Source organism: Hemibagrus wyckioides, linkage group LG01 (assembly GCF_019097595.1).
Source record: "Hemibagrus wyckioides isolate EC202008001 linkage group LG01, SWU_Hwy_1.0, whole genome shotgun sequence".
Lineage (NCBI taxonomy): Eukaryota > Metazoa > Chordata > Actinopteri > Siluriformes > Bagridae > Hemibagrus > Hemibagrus wyckioides.
Window position 1 is genome coordinate 13946202 of NC_080710.1, and position 17221 is coordinate 13963422.

Sequence of the window (17221 nt, forward strand, 5' to 3'; positions counted from 1 at the left end):
CAATGCATGATGGTCATTGTTGTCCTCCATGTGAGTGACACTTCCGCATTAGATGAGTTTACTTTCAAGTTCTTTATTGGAAATTGACGCAAGGAGTGAAAAGGTATCCATATCAAATAAATCTCTTGTAAGGCATTTGGTGCGCTTGGTGTTTATTTCCCCCTTATTAAAAACAATTGTATCACTATGGCAACACGAGTCCAACAACCGTGAGGTCACAGGCAGACGTCTGCACTCCGCACCTGTCAAACTAGGTGTATAAGTAATCGTCTAATTTCCCAAATGGCTGCGTAGATCCTTTAGTTGACATTCAGGCAGCAGGTATTATTCTCATGTTGACTGCATCATCTGAAGATTTTAGTAAACATGGCTTCACTTCCCAGAAGAGTAAGTTGAACAGTAACGTTATACGGTTGCTGGTTGGCTAATGTGCATGCGTAATGTGTTCATGTAATAGATGGCTGCTGATATACAGCTTACTAGTCACTAAAGTGAACTAAAGTGCTGTTTTACAATGGAAATCATAGACAATAGTGACCAGTTTGCGTGAGAAGGGGTGTATAGTGCTGTTACTTTAGACTGGTAATAAAACATTCATTAGTGAAGCGTGAATCCTCACAACAACAGTATCTGTGACTAAGCATCATTAGTAGCTTGAGGATATTACCCTACCTATACACCCTTACGGCACTAGGGTAAGCTTCCTTCTGCAACAAAACTATTTATTCATTCAGTTCTCTCTTTTTTTTTCTTTAAGTAACACACCAGCACATGACCTTAATCCGTTTCCTGTCATGGCCTCTGATGGTTCACAATCCCAAGATCCACAGAAGAAGAAAAAGAAGACAAGCAAAAAGGGGAAGGGTGAGGATGTAAAGGACACAGAGGTCCAGGTGGAGGTTCAAGTAGAGAGACTTACAGCATGTGGACATAATGCTCTACAGCAGGGAGACAGATTGAAGGCTCTTGAATACTTCAAAAAGGCTTTCAAAGCTGCTGTAACTGTAAGGAAGGTGTTGAGTGATTCATTTTCCCATCGAGGATGTTTTATTTTCATCTGCCACCATGTTTATGGTTTATAATCTATACCTGTGTGTCACATTTAAAAAAAAATTCTTATTCCTCCTTTTTCAGCTCAACAAGAATAAAGTACAACGGGCTTGTGCTTTTAACCTTGGAGCAGCGTATGTGGAGGCAGGTAAGCCCCAGAAAGGCCTTGATTTTCTGTCTCAGGCTGAGACAGGTGAGAGAGGCGAGCGTGTGGCAGATCTGCAGTTTAATCTAGCAGCAGCACATGAGGCTCTGGATGACCATATACAAGCTGTCAGGCATTACCAACAAGCTGCACACCTTTATCGCTCACAAGGGGATGGGAGCAGTGAAGGGGACACCTGCATCAGACTGGCCCACTGTCACCTGCGCAGGAAGGTCAGTGTCTCTGTAACACTATTTGTAAGACATTTAGTGAATATTAGGGTGGGAATTTCTCATTTGTAGCTGTAGTTTTAAATATCAATATACCTATAATTCTCATATATTAAACAAAATTATTACTTCTTATTATTCTAAACTGTGATTGGCCTACTATACTACCAAGATAAATGACAGTTTCTCACCTCCACCTTGTCTGTAACTACAAATTCAAATAAAATTTTTATTGGTCATGTACACAATAATACACAGTACGGTGTACAGTAAAATTTAACTTTAGAGTAGGAAAGGGAAAACTACAATATAGTTTATGAATAGAAAAACAGTATGATTGATATGAATATGATGATAGAAATACACTATATTGCCAAAAGTATTTTCGCTCACCCATCCAAATAATCAGAATCAGGTGTTCCAATCACTTCCATGGCCACAGCTGTATAAAATCAAGCACCTAGGCATGCAGACTGTTTTTACAAACATTTGTGAAAGAATGGGTCGCTCTCAGGAGCTCAGTGAATTCCAGCGTGGAACTGTGATAGGATGCCACCTGTGCAACAAATCCAGTCGTGAAATTTCCTTGCTCCTAAATATTCCACAGTCAACTGTCAGCTGTATTATAAGAACGTGGAAGTGTTTGGGAACGACAGCAACTCAGCCACGAAGTGGTAGGCCACGTAAACTGACGGAGCGGGGTCAGCGGATGCTGAGGCGCATAGTGCGAAGAGGTCGCCAACTCTCTGCAGAGTCAATTGCTACAGACCTCCAAACTTCATGTGGCCTTCAGATTAGCTCAAGAACAGTGCGCAGAGAGCTTCATGGAATGGGTTTCCATGGCCGAGCAGCTGCATCCAAGCCATACATCACCAAGTGCAATGCAAAGCATCGGATGCAGTGGTGTAAAGCACGCCGCCACTGGACTCTAGAGCAGTGGAGACGCGTTCTCTGGAGTGACGAATCGCGCTTCTCCATCGGGCAATCTGATGGACGAGTCTGGGTTTGGCGGTTGCGAGGAGAACAGTACTTGTCTGACTGCATTGTGCCAAGTGTAAAGTTTGGTGGAGGGGGGATTATGGTGTGGGGTTGTTTTTCAGGAGCTGGGCTTGGCCCCTTAGTTCCAGTGAAAGGAACTCTGAATGCTTCAGCATACCAAGACATTTTGGACAATTCCATGCTCCCAACTTTGTGGGAACAGTTTGGAGCTGGCCCCTTCCTCTTCCAACATGACTGTGCACCAGTGCACAAAGCAAGGTCCATAAAGACATGGATGACTCTGGTGTGGATGAACTTGAGTCCTTGTGGCCTGCACAGAGTCCTGACCTCAACCCGATAGAACACCTTTGGGATGAATTAGAGCGGAGACTGAGAGACCGGCCTTCTCGTCCAACATCAGTGTGTGACCTCACAAATGCGCTTCTGGAAGAATGGTCAAAAATTACCATAAACACACTCCTAAACCTTGTGGACCTTCCCAGAAGAGTTGAAGCTGTTATAGCTGCAAAGGGTGGACCGACATCATATTGAACCCTATGGATTAGGAATGGGATGTCACTTAAGTTCATATGCGAGTCACGGCAGGTGAGCGAATACTTTTGGCAATATAGTGTATATACTATTATTAAAAAAGTGCAGATGTGTGCAGTTTAGTGTGGTTATTTAGTGTGTTTTCACTTCTAATTAACCACACTAAACTGCACTGTACCAGTTTGATTGAAATGGACTGAAGTGTAGATAAAGTTAAATTGCTCTACACCAAACGTGGTAGGTATGAAAGTGCCCCAGAGTTTCAGCAGAAGAGATGATCTACTGGGAGTGCAGTCAGCACAGGGCTCTAAAATAACAGACTGTCCCTTTAATAAATGTTATTATATGTGAAGTCTTATCTTTTATACTGTAGTGGGGTGTAGCTTGTAGATTCCACAGTTTGCAGTCAATGTGTGCCAAATGTTTAAAAGATTTGTGTGATTTGTTTTAAAAATCTTCAGATTTTTAATCCATGTATTGCCATTATAACTGTTGTGTACAATTCATAACATTATCAGTGAATTGCTCAGACATCTGTTGTGTGTATTAGGAGTGGAATGATGCGACAGAGAATTACCTGCGTGCTGCAGAAAGTTATAAGGTGGCAGGGAAGATGGACTCTGCTGCTGTGGCCCTAAAGGATGCTGGGAATCACATGTTGAAATGTGACTGCTTCTCAGCAGATGATGTCATTAGTGTCCTCACTGAGTGTTTGGAGCTGAGTGCCAAAATCACAGAACCGGAGACACTAGGTGAAGTATAAGCGTCCATAATCTCCTGTTATCTTAAACACAGCATATATTGTGTCTTAATTAGCCTCAACAGCAGTGAGACAAGAAACTAGATGAAGCTTTTTGAGATATCTATCCTGTTTGTTTTATATGTTTTACAGGTAAGCTGTATAACTCAGTGGGGTTGAGTTTCTCGCAGCTGAAGCTCTTTCCTGAAGCTTCCGAATGCTATGAGCTGGCTCTGCCTCTGGTCCGCTCAACTCCACGCAGGCTAGCTGTGGTCATGCAGAATCTGGGCGCGGTCCACAATTCCCTGGCACAGTACAGGAAAGCACTGGAATACCACAGGGAAGCAGCTGCACTGCACGGTTAGCAAACCACCAAGCCAAGTTGCTCAGGCATTTGCTCATCAGTGGATGTACAGAATATTTTCTATACATAATATACATAGTATACACATAGCACAAATAGACACATTCAAAAAAACGCAATGCCAATTTGGGCTGTTAGAAAAAACTTATCGAATAATAATATTTTGATAGCAATTTGATGGCAAAAATCCTTTTAGATGTTTAAGTTCTCATTTTCTACTTTTACCTTTCTAATGTAATTCTTTCAAAGCACACTCTTCCTTCATTTTGTTGAAATGTCCTTGGTCACCATTGTGTGATCTGATTTTTTATAATGTCTATAATGGCATAATTGCGTTTTAAAAATCGTAATGCATCTGTCTTAAAAGTGCTATATGTTAGGGACTGTTGACTGATACATTCATTAGTCACTTATATGGGGAGCTGTGTATTAGTGAAGCAGATGGAAAAAATAGTAGAGAGGCAGAAGGCAAAATGTACTTTGTTCATCTGGAAATATTTCAGACTAGATGAAGATAATTCTGCACATTTTGGAGACTTTATCCAGGCTTGGGACTGGCACTGAGAGTGCACTGGCTGGGATGGTTCCCAAGCCAGGAAGTGAACCTGGGCAGTGGCAGCGAGGCATGTGATCCTTAGACATGGGATTGTTTGAGAACGACTATCTAGGAAAAAGTATTTTTTTTAAATGGTCTTTTGCGGTTCCCACAATAGAAACATGAAGATTCCCCTGTCAATCACAGAGACACTAGGTAATTGTGGACAATGAGGGCAGATAGCAGGTTCCTCTGATTGTGTTACAGATCCCTGTGATGCAACATGAGCAGCGGTTTGAAAAGATGCAGTGGCTGACTTCATGTGTTACAGAGGAAGCATGTATTAAACTTTATCTGCCCTGGCTGGTAGCTTGTTGTTTGTATAATACAGGATGGTTTATGTATAAATATTAGCAGGTGACCAAACTGGAGGTTTTTCTTTTTGTTTTAATGGAACATTATCACTTTATTATCACTTTTATGGATAAGTGGTTAAGTTTTGAGGTTTTCTGAAGGAAATTGTACCAATTGCTCCCATTTCTATGGTTATTTTTGTGAACTTTCAGTGACTCTGACCAGGATAAAGTAGTTATTTAAATGTTTGAATGAATGAATGAATCCCAGGAAAGCATAAAGAATCTAAAATATTAGAGACAAATTTAAACAAATGAAGATAAATAGTTATAAAAGGACTCCTTTTTATTTTAGTATAATAGACAATGCAAGACAATGTTCATAGTATCCTAAATAAATACAGTTGTAAATTCTCCCCCAAATGTTCATAGATTAAGCAAAGTGTCTGATCCAGGGACTCGATCAACTGAAACTTAATGAGCTCCATAGCAGAAACAGAGCCCCACATTTCCATGACCTTTTTCCTTGTGCCCTCTAGATGAACATCATGAGAATGCTGCTGTTGTTGAAAGTACTGAAATGCTATTTTTGAGTGTTATAATCTGGATGTATATTATGCATTGGTCATTAAAATCCAGAGCTATCATGATATCAGTCACTTCAGTAATGTAGATAATTCCTATCTCAGGCTCCCCATGGAAGAATTTGATCACATGACCAGCGTGCTTTATAATCTAGTTTATCAGTAGGAGATACAGGAAGGGACCTCTAGTGTTCAAACAGTGTAATTGCATCACATTAATAACTTTTTGTATTTATTGTGCCACATTATATCCCTGATTTTGTGCACCTAATATTCTCAGGTCTCTATTACTTCTGGTTACACACACACACACACACACATATATATATATATATATATATATATATATATATATATATATATATTATATACAGATCAGGCATAACATTATGACTACCTGCCTAATATTGTGTTTGGTCCCCCACCTTTCTATCAGAACCAGCATTAACCAGCGGCAACAGTAGCTTGTCTGTTTGATCGGATCACATTAGCCAGCCTTCGCTCCCCGTGTGTATTAATGATCCTTGACCGCCCATGACCCTGTCGCCAGTTCTCCACTGTTCCTTCCTTGTACCACTTTTGATAGATACTGACCACTGCAGACCGGGAACACCCCACAAGAGCTGCAGTTTTGGAGATGCTTTGATCCAGTCGTCTAGCCATCACAATTTGGCCCTTGTCAAACTCACTCGAATCCTTACTCTTGCCCATTTTTCCTGTTTCTAACACATCAACTTTGAGGACAAAATGTTCACTTGCTGCCTAATATATCCCACCCACTAACAGGTGCCATGATGAGGAGATAATCAGTGTTATTCACTTCACCTCTTACTGCTCATAATGTTATGCCTGATCGTATGTATGTATATGTAAAAAATGCTTTTAATCATTAAACTACAATGTTAAGCAGCCCTACTGTCAGTATCTATTTTCACTTCTAGTAAGTATGCATTATTCCTCCTGTATTATCTGTAAGTGCCTGTGCTGTAATTGCATCTCAGTCTCAGGGGGCAGTGAGAAAAAGCTTATACAAGCATCTTTCTGTCTTTCCCTGTGTGTTTTTTACTCTTTGTGTCTCCTCCCACAAATGCACTGGCTGCTTTTATATCTCTCCATGTGCTGACATTGCTGTATATGTGGCTTGAAGTTCCACTGCTGTGATTTAATTCCCATTTCTTTATGCTAATTACACAGAGAAGATAAAAATTTTCACAGCTTAGTGACACAACCTGCAATTTACGTGTTGCTTGAGTCACTATGTGTGCTGGTGTTGTTTGATGTTTGTTCTTTGCTTGTGCTCATGTGTTATGAATGTGTTTTATTAGACAACAGTAATGAACTGCAGCCTGTCAGATGACACACAGACCTTGCTGTAACCTTCAAAGCTACCACTATTTATCTTGCTCATTATATTTCTCCTGCTGTCTTGGTAGGGTCGTTGGGTAGCCGGAGGGCTCAGGGCTGCTGTTTCTGTAACCTGGCTTATGCACTCAGCGAACTGGGGGAACTGGAGGAGGCAGGAGAGAGCTACTTGCATGCTCAACAGGCTTTCAAAGACAGTGGTACTCACCTCAATGCCTTAATATTTTCACACAAACTGTGATGCTTCAGTGGCAAACTGTTTGACAGTTTGTCAATTACTCTACCTAAATCCTTATTTCTTCTATCTCTCTCTCCCATAGATGATTCCTCAGGGCACTGGCAAGCATGTGAAGGTCTGGGCGGAATCAAATTGAGACTGAGAGACCCAGACAAAGCCATTCTCTACTATAAGCAGGCTCTAGTCCTACTCTCCAAGTGCAAGGTAAAAGGTTTGATCCAAAACTGGTTCCTTAGGATAAAATACTCCCATTTGATTAATCCAGTTGCCAATCCGGATATCTGCTGGGTACATTTGGACAGCTAGCAGTCAACTCAAGGGCATACAGAGCTGCAAGCTGAGACCTGTATGGAAAAACAGTACAAAAAGCATGCATTAAATAAATTCCTCTCAGGCCCATGCCAGAGTAAAGAACTACAGTATTATCTATTAGAGAAAGCAGAGCAAAATAAGTGAAAAAGAAAAATACATTTATCACAGTCTGTGATTGAAACACCAGGGCTGAGTAAATCCTCAATACAGTCCAAATTTCTGCCCTTTACTGTTGTTGATATATTAAATGCACAATGATTGATGTGCATCATATGTGTTACTGAACACATTACTGTCTTGCTTCCAGGATGTCTCTAGCTCTGTGCAGGAAAGCCTTGTCAACAAGCTAAGTGAGGCTTTACAGTTGAAACTGGCCATTCAGCAGGTAAAACTCGTGATTTTATCATACTAAGCTGTGTGACTGTGTATATTTGATCTAAATACCACAGATATTTTACATTTGACATTTCACTGTATTGTAACATTCCACACAGAGAGTCCCCCCTGTAAGGCAAACTATCAAGGAGAGAAACAGGCAACACCTGCGGTAATACTTGCAGACCACTGATAATACTGTCTCTGTAGTCACTTTACTCAAGTGATTTCTGACAAAGAACCAAATTCTTTCATCATATACCATTGGTTCCCTGTAATTGCTTTTATGTAGAATAGCACAGAGGAGGAACACTGAGGAAATGATGGCTGAGCAGAGAAGAAAAGAGCCACTGAACAGTCACAGGGTTGAGGAAAAAGGTAAGATGTGATACATCAGTTCAATATTCAGTTCAGCTAATTTTTATGTGTGTAGTAATTTTAACAATAAGTTTCACAAAGCAGCAATACAGAAATCTCAGAGTAGCTTTAAATGTCTATATTGTGAGAAATCCTGGGAGGAAACTAAGTTTAAGGAATTTCAGACTGATGGTATCTAATAGATAGATAGATAGATAGATAGATAGATAGATAGATAGATAGATAGATAGATAGATAGATAGATAGATAGATAGATAGATAGATAGATAGATAGATAGATAGATAGATAGATAGATAGATAGATAGACAGACAGACAGACAGACAGACAGACAGACAGACAGACTAGCCATGGGGTCACAGTCCAGTGACTTCTGTGCCGGTCCCAAGCCCGGATAAATAGAGAGGGTTGCGTCAGGAAGGGCATCCGGCGTAAAACATTGCCAAATTTAACCATGCGAATCGTCAGTACTCTAGATAGATAGATAGATAGATAGATAGATAGATAGATAGATAGATAGATAGATAGATAGATAGATAGATAGATAGATAGATAGATAGATAGATAGATAGATAGATAGATAGATAGATAGATAGATAGATAGATAGATACTTTTTTCATCCCAGAGGAAAATTTACAGCTGCCAGCAGTATCCACAAACATTAAAATACCCAAATTTAGGGTACAAAAATATAACAAAAAATATATCAAATAACAAAATATTACACAATTTAACAAAGTATAGCAGAAAAATACTGAATATAGAGATTTAAGGAATAAATATAGAGAATTAGATGAAAAACAAGATAAGTAATATGCAAAACAAGTGTTTAAGGTTACAAACTTGATGTGCAAAAACTGCGTGTTTATGAGTCCTGTGCAAATCTCAGTTTAATGAGAGTTCTGTATAAACCAGAGTGTATTGTGTGTAGTGTGTGGTTTATTGTACAGTCCAGGACAGAGAGAAGAGTATGTCAGCACTGACTTTTCCCACCCCATGTGGAATTAAAGAGTCACATTGCATGGGGGAGTCTGTGACCTAGTGAACCAGTGAATACATGAACATCTATTCATTCATTGATAGAGACTTCAAAGGTACTTCTGTAAGCTGTTCTGGATAAGGGTGCCTCCCAGAAACCATCCTCTCCTGGGTGACATTTCAGTCTAAAGCTGTGAGTAAAAAGTAAGGTCAAGCAGTATTACTGCTTTGAAGTGTGCTGAACGGATGTTCAGTAGAATATTGCAAAAAAAAAAAGTATTTACAGTTACGTTAGAAAAGTATTTCTAAAATGTTAGAGAAATTTCAAATAAGCACAGAATGCACAACTAGGGCAGCATGTAACACTAGGTGGCTGTAATAAGTACTGTCTTTAGTAAATGAGTTTTATTGCTACAGGTTTTAGTGGAAAGGAAAGACTTATCTGAATGTTACACTGATGCTAATGTTTAGGGCTAATGTATAATATCTAGTAATTTTAAGGGTTGTCTCAATAACAAAATCCTTCCAGTGTACTAACAATCCCACAATTCACTGCAAATACCAGAGATCAAGTGCTCAATATGGGTCCTTACTTCAAATGACATCATTTCTCTGAAGCTCAAATGGACAAACTCAAAGAAACCGTATAAAATATCCAATCTTATCCACAAAGGGCCGGTGTGGGTGCATGTTTTAAATCCAATCAAGCAAAAGCCACACCTGATTCCACCCATTTAATCAACTGATCCTGGCTTTCAGTACACTCATATGTGCCTCATGCTTAGTTGGAATGAACACCTGCACCCACACCAGCCCTTTGTGGACAAGATTGGACATCTCTGTTTTATACGGTTTGTTTGAGTCGACTTTTAAGTGTTTAACGATTTTTAAAAATCCACTAGCCTACAATTCTTCCTGAAGTGCCTGAAATGTCCTTTACACAACATAAAAAATAATGTCAAAGATACCAGTCCTATCTGTTGTTGATAAATGACAGTGGTGACATTTTACAACAGGAGTAAGTAGTCATGTCAGTGAAAATGAAGTCATCAGTGTCCCAATGTGAAGTGAACCAGGTTCCTTACTCGTTGTGTACATGATGATTCACCACCTAAGGAGATCGGGAGCTGATCGAGATGCACATATGGAGAAACATGCATGTGCATGTTTGTGTAGTAACCTGAACAAATCTGTGTATGCATGTATAACCTAAACAAATCTGTTTTTTTATATCGGAGCTAAAAACGACACACTGCTTATGCAGTTTGTATCAGAGTTTAATAACCATTTCAAATCAATGTTTGTAATGTCATCTTGTCAATCTACTTCAGCTTTATTGGTCTATCCTTATTTAAGTAGAAAGCAGCCTGCTCTTGTATTACTGAAAATACAGTCACTGCCCAGGAGCATTGTTAAGATTGTTGCTAAGTTAATTTTTATTAATTAGACACTATAAGGACATAGATATAACTCCACATTTGTGCTGTATTATGCTTTACAGAAAGCAGACCTACAGAAACAAGTTCACAGAGGAAACCTCCTGGTGACATGATATCATCAAGAGCAACACAAACAGTTCGTCCTGATTATGTGAATGCACTACCAGAAGCCAATAGGTAGATATATATTCTGAATATAAAATGTTCTTATAGACTGCTGCAGTTTTTCTTCGGCAAAAACTGAATGAAAAGTTTTGATTATAAATCTCTATTCAGTTTAGCTTTGAATGAGTAAGTGTGTGTGCATGTGTGCACATGTGTGTGTGTGTGTGTGTGTGTGTGTGCAAGTGCAATAGACTGATGTCCCAGGGTGTATTGATTTAGCAAAAATCACAATTGATTTCCATTTTCTTCTGGCTTTTACTGACTTCACTGATCACTTAATTATTTACAGAACTGATTAAGTAAAGATTCCTCCAGTAACTGTGTTTTTGTCAGTAGGGTGGAATTTAAAATGTGTATTTTATCAGATTGTGGTAATATTGCTTTTAAGTGTTTATTAAGGGTTTATTTTAAGTGTTAAGGGTTTATTTCTTTCATCATTAATTTTTATACAAAATAAGGATTTGTTTCATTATTCAAAACCTGTGTATATTTTAACATTAAGCATTTATTAAACCTAATCTATACTGACCTAGCTATAAACCAAATTCATATAACTACCTACAGGTGGGAAATGGTTCGGTTTTCTGTTTTATTAATTATTCTTAAATATTCTTCAGTTGAAACAGATGATTTTATGTCATGTTATGTTTTGTCACCTTTTCTTTTGATGAATCCAAAAAGGATCATCTTTGTTTTCTACAATCCTGCACAAATTCAGATTCACTTTTCTTCAGATCTTTTCTTGGCTCACTATCAGAAAACCCGGCGTGTAAAGATCAGTGTTACATAATGTATTTTTTAATTTAGATCTTTATTAAGGTGCATGCTGAATAAATCTGACATGTAAATAAGGGACTAGTGAGTGGAAGGAAGGTTTTCTATCATCTGCATAAAGTCTGTGCTCATTTCTGCATCTTTTATGAATAAGAGTTTATTTTCTGGGTCAGATGCGCAAGTTTAGGCACAGTTTATTAAAATGAATGTAGCTATTTGAGTTCTGTCAGCATGAAAAGAAATGCTAAAGTTTGACTGTGTAACTGAGTCATGATGCATTCTGGTGAACTGGTCATGCAATAGTGCTTTTTATTACAATTACTATTATTCATTTCTGTTTATTCCCCCGTAACTAACAGCTACTAGCGCAAATGCGTGATTCAAAATAGCACAAGGCTCTGTAACTCCAATAACACGGGAGATTTGTGTGTATGACTGAGCACTTGAATCCAGAATATTTTTGAACAATACTCAGATCACAGAGGAAAAGTGCTATTGTGTCTACGTTTAGGGAAACTTGATATTTGTCCTCATGTTACTGTCATACAATATAACTGATTTTTAGACCTATACTCCTGGGCTCCACATGTCTGACTTTAACTGAAATGAAGGAAATCTTTCTTTGGGGTGCAGCCATTCTTCCAAAGGGACATGGCTGCTTTGGTATAAAGCTGCACAGCATGCAATGATGTTCTTCCCACAGGAGTGATATTTCAAGGTGTTTTATCAGCCCACCTCTCTCGCTGTGCTCCTGCCATAGAATACCAATTGAATTTTTTTCTTACTGTGTGATTGTGTGGTTTATTAAGTTCTAATATTGATGTTAAAATGTAAATGTCTTCTCCACGGCAGGAATCTGAATAACACATATGAGAAACCTTGTCTTGAATATAATAATCCCACAGACTCCCACTTAGGAGATTTCATCTCACAACAGGGTAGGTATACACATACTCAAATATCTGTTTGGAGCTGCTCATTCATAAGATATTACTTAAAACTTTTGTCTTTTTAAATTTGCACCGATTTATTCACTGTGTGAATAAATGCATGTCTTATCATAGATGAAGCCACGTGTGAAACCTCCAGACAAAACCAACTAGAAATATCCAGGTAAGAGACTCCAGCTCAGTGATTAGAATTTTCTAACCAGATGTTAATGGTGAAATCTGACTGATGACGCGTGTCCATTTTTAGTGCATCCCCAGAGGAGGAGAGCACTGAGGCCTTACCTTCAGCACATCTTCCCAATGAGGAGTCTACATCCATAAACAGAACTGTAAAATCCAGATTCTGCACAGTCATGTGACCACCGGCAGGTCATATCTGTCTTTCCGCTGCCAGGGAAAGACAGCCTTTTCTGCTGCCACATGTCCTGTTAGAAATATTGATTAAATCTACTGATGCCATATGAAAATCTAATCCTGAAACAATAATCTTAAATGATCTGCTGATTGCTCTTCTCATATACACTATGCATCCATTTTCTTCCTCACTTATCTGCCTCAAATCAGGAGGCATAATATGAAGACAGACAGTAATATGGAACTCGAAATACTATCACTGGATTACTGAATGCAGCACTGCCTCCAAGACAGATATTGATATTTTGTGATATTCTATTTATCATAGTTTGCTGAAGTCAGAGTTTATGTGCCAGCTCTAAAACAAAGCAGTCTTATGGTATAGGAAGATACTAAAAGATTCTAAATTACCTATACTGTAAACATTATACTATATACATACTGATAATTTGGGCAATCTACAAATCTTTTCAAACCAAGGCCTATTTTTGAGCCTCTACGCTTGAAAAAGACATATTCTCAACTTAAAAGGAGTATATCTCAAAAACTACAAGGTGTATTTGAATAAATAAAGTGAATGAAGTGTGAGAAGTGTTAGAAGAAGTATATATTATCAGGTCAGAGTAAGAGAAGATGGAACACAGCAAAAAATAAATAAAAAATAATTCTGCCTGACCAAAATTTTTTCATGTATAATTTCTTACCATTAACCCTTTCAAGATTGATTTATCCTAATGTGTAGCAGAGAGTTATAGAGATGTTTTTGTAGAGGAATGTTTAGACAGACTTTCCAGTGTGCCATGTTGGGACACCTGTGTCATCTGAGATTTCTCAGGTACCAAACTATAAAACTTGATTTATTTGATTTATATGTCACTATAGGGGTTCATCCAAAATAAATATAACTATCTAGGGTTTGTTTTGAAAACTCCCCATCAAACAGCCATCCTACCCGACCCCACATCCCCCTCCAAAGCCCATTCAGATAAAACCCATACAAAGGAGATTATGTTTGACTCCAACTAGACCATAATTATTACAAGTAATCTAAAACAGTATTGTGTAAACACTGGTGCAAATTTAGAGCTACTGCAACAACACACAAAACCAGATAAATTAACACAAATATAAAATAAAGTGAGGCGCATATTTAGAGCTATTGCAACAAAACCACAAGATTAGACAAATTAATATGAATATAAAATAAGAAAAAGGTAAGGCGCATATTTACTAATAGTTCAACAGTCTAACAAACTGTGAATTACAAAACAGCAACAATAAATACACTAGTTACAGTAATGTGTGCCACATCTGGATGCACTTCCGGGTTGAAGACCACTATGAGAGCAACTGGGCACTGGGATAATATTGGACCAAATACAACTAAATTGTAATAAATATGTGTACATCGACTCCACAAGATCTCTGAAGCTGTGCTGTTCTACCTGACACCACAATGTTAGCAACAGATTCTTTACATACTGTAAGTTGTGAGGTAGAGCCTCTATGGATCAGACTTTTTTGTCCATCACATCCCATAGATGCTTGATTATCTAACTATCTGTTTATCTGTCTGTCTGTCTGTCTTTCTAATCTACTGTATATATTTATCTGTCTGACTATCTGTCTGTCTGTCAGATTCAGGATTTCATGATTTTTCAATTGTAAAAAATGAACGCAATATTCAGAGGAACTTGCACTTTTCAAAATGGCCACAGATTTTCTGCAGATTTGGGCCGAGACACGTCATGTGACTTTATCAAAACCCAGCCAAAGCTCTCTTCAATTAACGTGTGGCAACGTATGTGAGTGCAGTTATCATAGAAATAATTCCAATATGTGTCTTCACTGGTATGAGTTTACAAGAAGAATCCTGAGCCAATTAAGTAGTCCACAAAAAAAGCTGAAAACTGAGAGAGTGAGTAGTGAAGCCACATGTGATTATCTGTTCACTGTTATTACTATTGTTGCTATTCTTCTGAGTTAATAATTTTGTTTGATTATTGTTATTATTTTTATTTAATTTTTATAATCCAAATATTTTAGATTCTGTGATTGTATTATTAAATTATTACCTTGGAATGCTCTTGAGTTGTAAATAAATACAACTCAATAATTGAATTAAAATGACAAACAGAAGATTTGCAATAATGATTATAATGGTGTTTATTAATTCTTTCTCTTTTTTTTCTCTTCTTGTTGTTGCTGTTTCTAAAGATCATCTTCAAGTATTCCTGAAAGAGAAGAACAGAAGTCAGAAATGACTTTTGAGCTTCTGTGTACACTGTGATGTGATGATCATTTAAATATGAATCAGTATCAACACATGTCCAATTTTGATGAAGGATCCTCTCTCGCCTTTTAAAAGAGCATCCATTTCATCCACCTACAAATGTGCACATGCACACACATGAGGAACGTGGGATTAGTAGGGTTTTGTTTCTAAATAACTTCACCTTGGCACACGGGTGCTCAGGATCTCCAATCATATTCATGATCTTGAAGTTGTTCTCACCCTCCAAAATCATCCGTTATTTTGCTGGCTTTAATAGGGTGAATTTCCTCAACTAGTGGATGCAGGTAGCCATCTCCAGAGAGAGAGAAGGTGTGTGAGGTGTGTGAGAGAGCTCTCTATCAAGAAGTCTCTATCAAGGAACAGTGAGCACAGAGGAAGCTTTTCACTCAGTAAACGGAGGTGGATACAGATTCTTGGGAGTAACATTAGTTTCAAATTGGCCTTTGCATTCCAAATCGTGCAAATTGTGCAAACACCATGCGCAGGGACTTGTCGTCTCTGGTGTTGTCCAGGTTCTTAATGTACAGGTTATTGCCCTGTTCTTGGGAACTGGGGCGAGCCTCTGCCTTGCGTGCCTCAGCCTTGGGTGCCTCAGCCTCGCGCTCCTCATGAGACTTGAAGTACTCAATGCTGCTTTAACACAGCAGAGACGCTGCTATTAGAGTCTTTATTTAAACCCTGCTGTTAGAGGTCATGTCTTAGGCAGCAAAAGTTCAACCTGATCTTGACTGAAATACACTCATAAGACTGAACAGAACCTCTGTTTCGACACACAGAGTTCAATAAATATGAAATGCAATTAATTAAAGCACAATGTAAAAATAACATCTGACATTTAAACCCTGGCTGGTAAAACATATTCATTTAAACGTGGCTTACACTTGGCAGCTGTTTAGCAGTTTTCCATTCAAACACTAAACAGCCAACGCTGCTACCTTTGCTGACTCAGACTGGATGTACCCTTATCTCTTTGAGTCCACAACCTTAAGGAGAAACACAGAATGTCACACAGTTGATACACACATGCTAATCAGGCAACACAGAGATTCAGCTATTCCGATCTGAACAGCTCAAAGCTCGAACCTTGCATGACATGCTCCTCACGAATTCAGAGAAGGTGTCAAACAGGGCAATGTTGTTGATGGACTTTTGGAAACTTTTGGAAAGTTTTTGATAATGATGTTGCCCACTTTGATGTTCTTTGTTATCATTATCCAGTGAGACCGCATGACATGCATGGGCCATGTTCAAAATTTAACATATGGAGATCTTGCTCAGCTGAGGGAACAGTAATAAATCATTAATTTTTATAAACAAAATCAATATAATAGCCATTTATTTATAATAGGTATTTACACAGTCGATTTCAGAATTATTGCAACATAAGCAAGACAGAATTATTAGAGCATTCATTCAAAATATATATACTAAGATAAACAAAGAATTTAATTTGGTCTGGAACCCACCATTGAGACTGTCCAAAATTTTAAACCCCATGTTTCTCTTCAAAGTAAGTCCAGCATGTTTTTTCCCCCCGGTGTTCTTTTTTTTTTTTTTTTTTTTTTTTTTTTACACGTTTGCTTCTCAACTGCAGAACTGCTGCTTGCTGGAGGTTTTTTTTTTTTTTTTTTTTGCACCATCCTATCCAACTTCAGACACTACTAGGTGTGAAAATCCCAGATCAGCATTTATAAATAATCAAACCAGCCCATCTGGTACCAACAATGCCATGGTCAAAATCACTGAGATCACAGTTTTCCCCATTCTGATGTTTGATTTGAACATTAACCAAAATTTCTAGTATGTATCTGTATGTATACACAATTGGCTGATTTAGATAATTGCATGAATGAGTAGGTGTACAGTTATTCCTAATAAAGTGCCCACTGAGTGTACTTACCAGATGTAAATCAGACAAAACATATATATACACTGCAACACTAGACTAAGCTACATTTTGAGAATAAGCGTTGAATCCCTTAAATTATTACAGCTTTCAGGGAATACAACATTTATTTTTCCATGACTGATATTGTTGCTTTCACTGTTTGAAACAAAGATTTAAACCTA

The 17221-nt window shown here is 38.2% G+C and overlaps 1 protein-coding gene across 3 annotated transcripts; it reads left to right on the forward strand.

Annotated features, from left to right (window-relative positions):
- The first annotated feature begins 88 nt into the window (after positions 1 to 88).
- Positions 89 to 13536, forward strand: LOC131355897 (tetratricopeptide repeat protein 24). Of its 3 annotated transcripts, XM_058394471.1 has the most exons (14): positions 92 to 387; positions 758 to 1004; positions 1135 to 1428; positions 3506 to 3707; positions 3848 to 4054; positions 6964 to 7092; positions 7213 to 7334; positions 7750 to 7827; positions 7937 to 7989; positions 8110 to 8195; positions 10675 to 10789; positions 12404 to 12489; positions 12616 to 12664; positions 12749 to 13536. In XM_058394471.1, exons 2-14 carry the CDS (start codon positions 795 to 797, stop codon positions 12858 to 12860), a joined length of 1743 nt encoding a protein of 580 aa, XP_058250454.1. In that variant the 5' UTR covers positions 92 to 387; positions 758 to 794; the 3' UTR covers positions 12861 to 13536. The 3 variants fall into 3 exon arrangements, 2 of the variants coding, with proteins under 2 accessions (XP_058250463.1, XP_058250454.1); XR_009204957.1 differs by lacking the exons at positions 12404 to 12489; positions 12616 to 12664; positions 12749 to 13536 and adding an exon at positions 9279 to 9366 and having other exon boundaries at positions 90 to 387; XM_058394480.1 differs by lacking the exons at positions 10675 to 10789; positions 12404 to 12489; positions 12616 to 12664; positions 12749 to 13536 and adding an exon at positions 9127 to 9270 and having other exon boundaries at positions 89 to 387.
- The last annotated feature ends 3685 nt before the right edge of the window (positions 13537 to 17221 follow it).

What these genes read in the sequence shown, in the direction of transcription:
- LOC131355897 (XM_058394471.1), top strand. Translation starts at nt 795, where the DNA reads ATGGCCTCTGATGGTTCACAATCCCAAGATCCACAGAAGAAGAAAAAG. An exon ending in TGAAACTGGCCATTCAGCAG is followed by an intron (nt 7,828 to 7,936) that starts GTAAAACTCGTG and finishes CATTCCACACAG; the next exon opens with AGAGTCCCCCCTGTAAGGCA. An exon ending in AACCAACTAGAAATATCCAG is followed by an intron (nt 12,665 to 12,748) that starts GTAAGAGACTCC and finishes GTCCATTTTTAG; the next exon opens with TGCATCCCCAGAGGAGGAGA.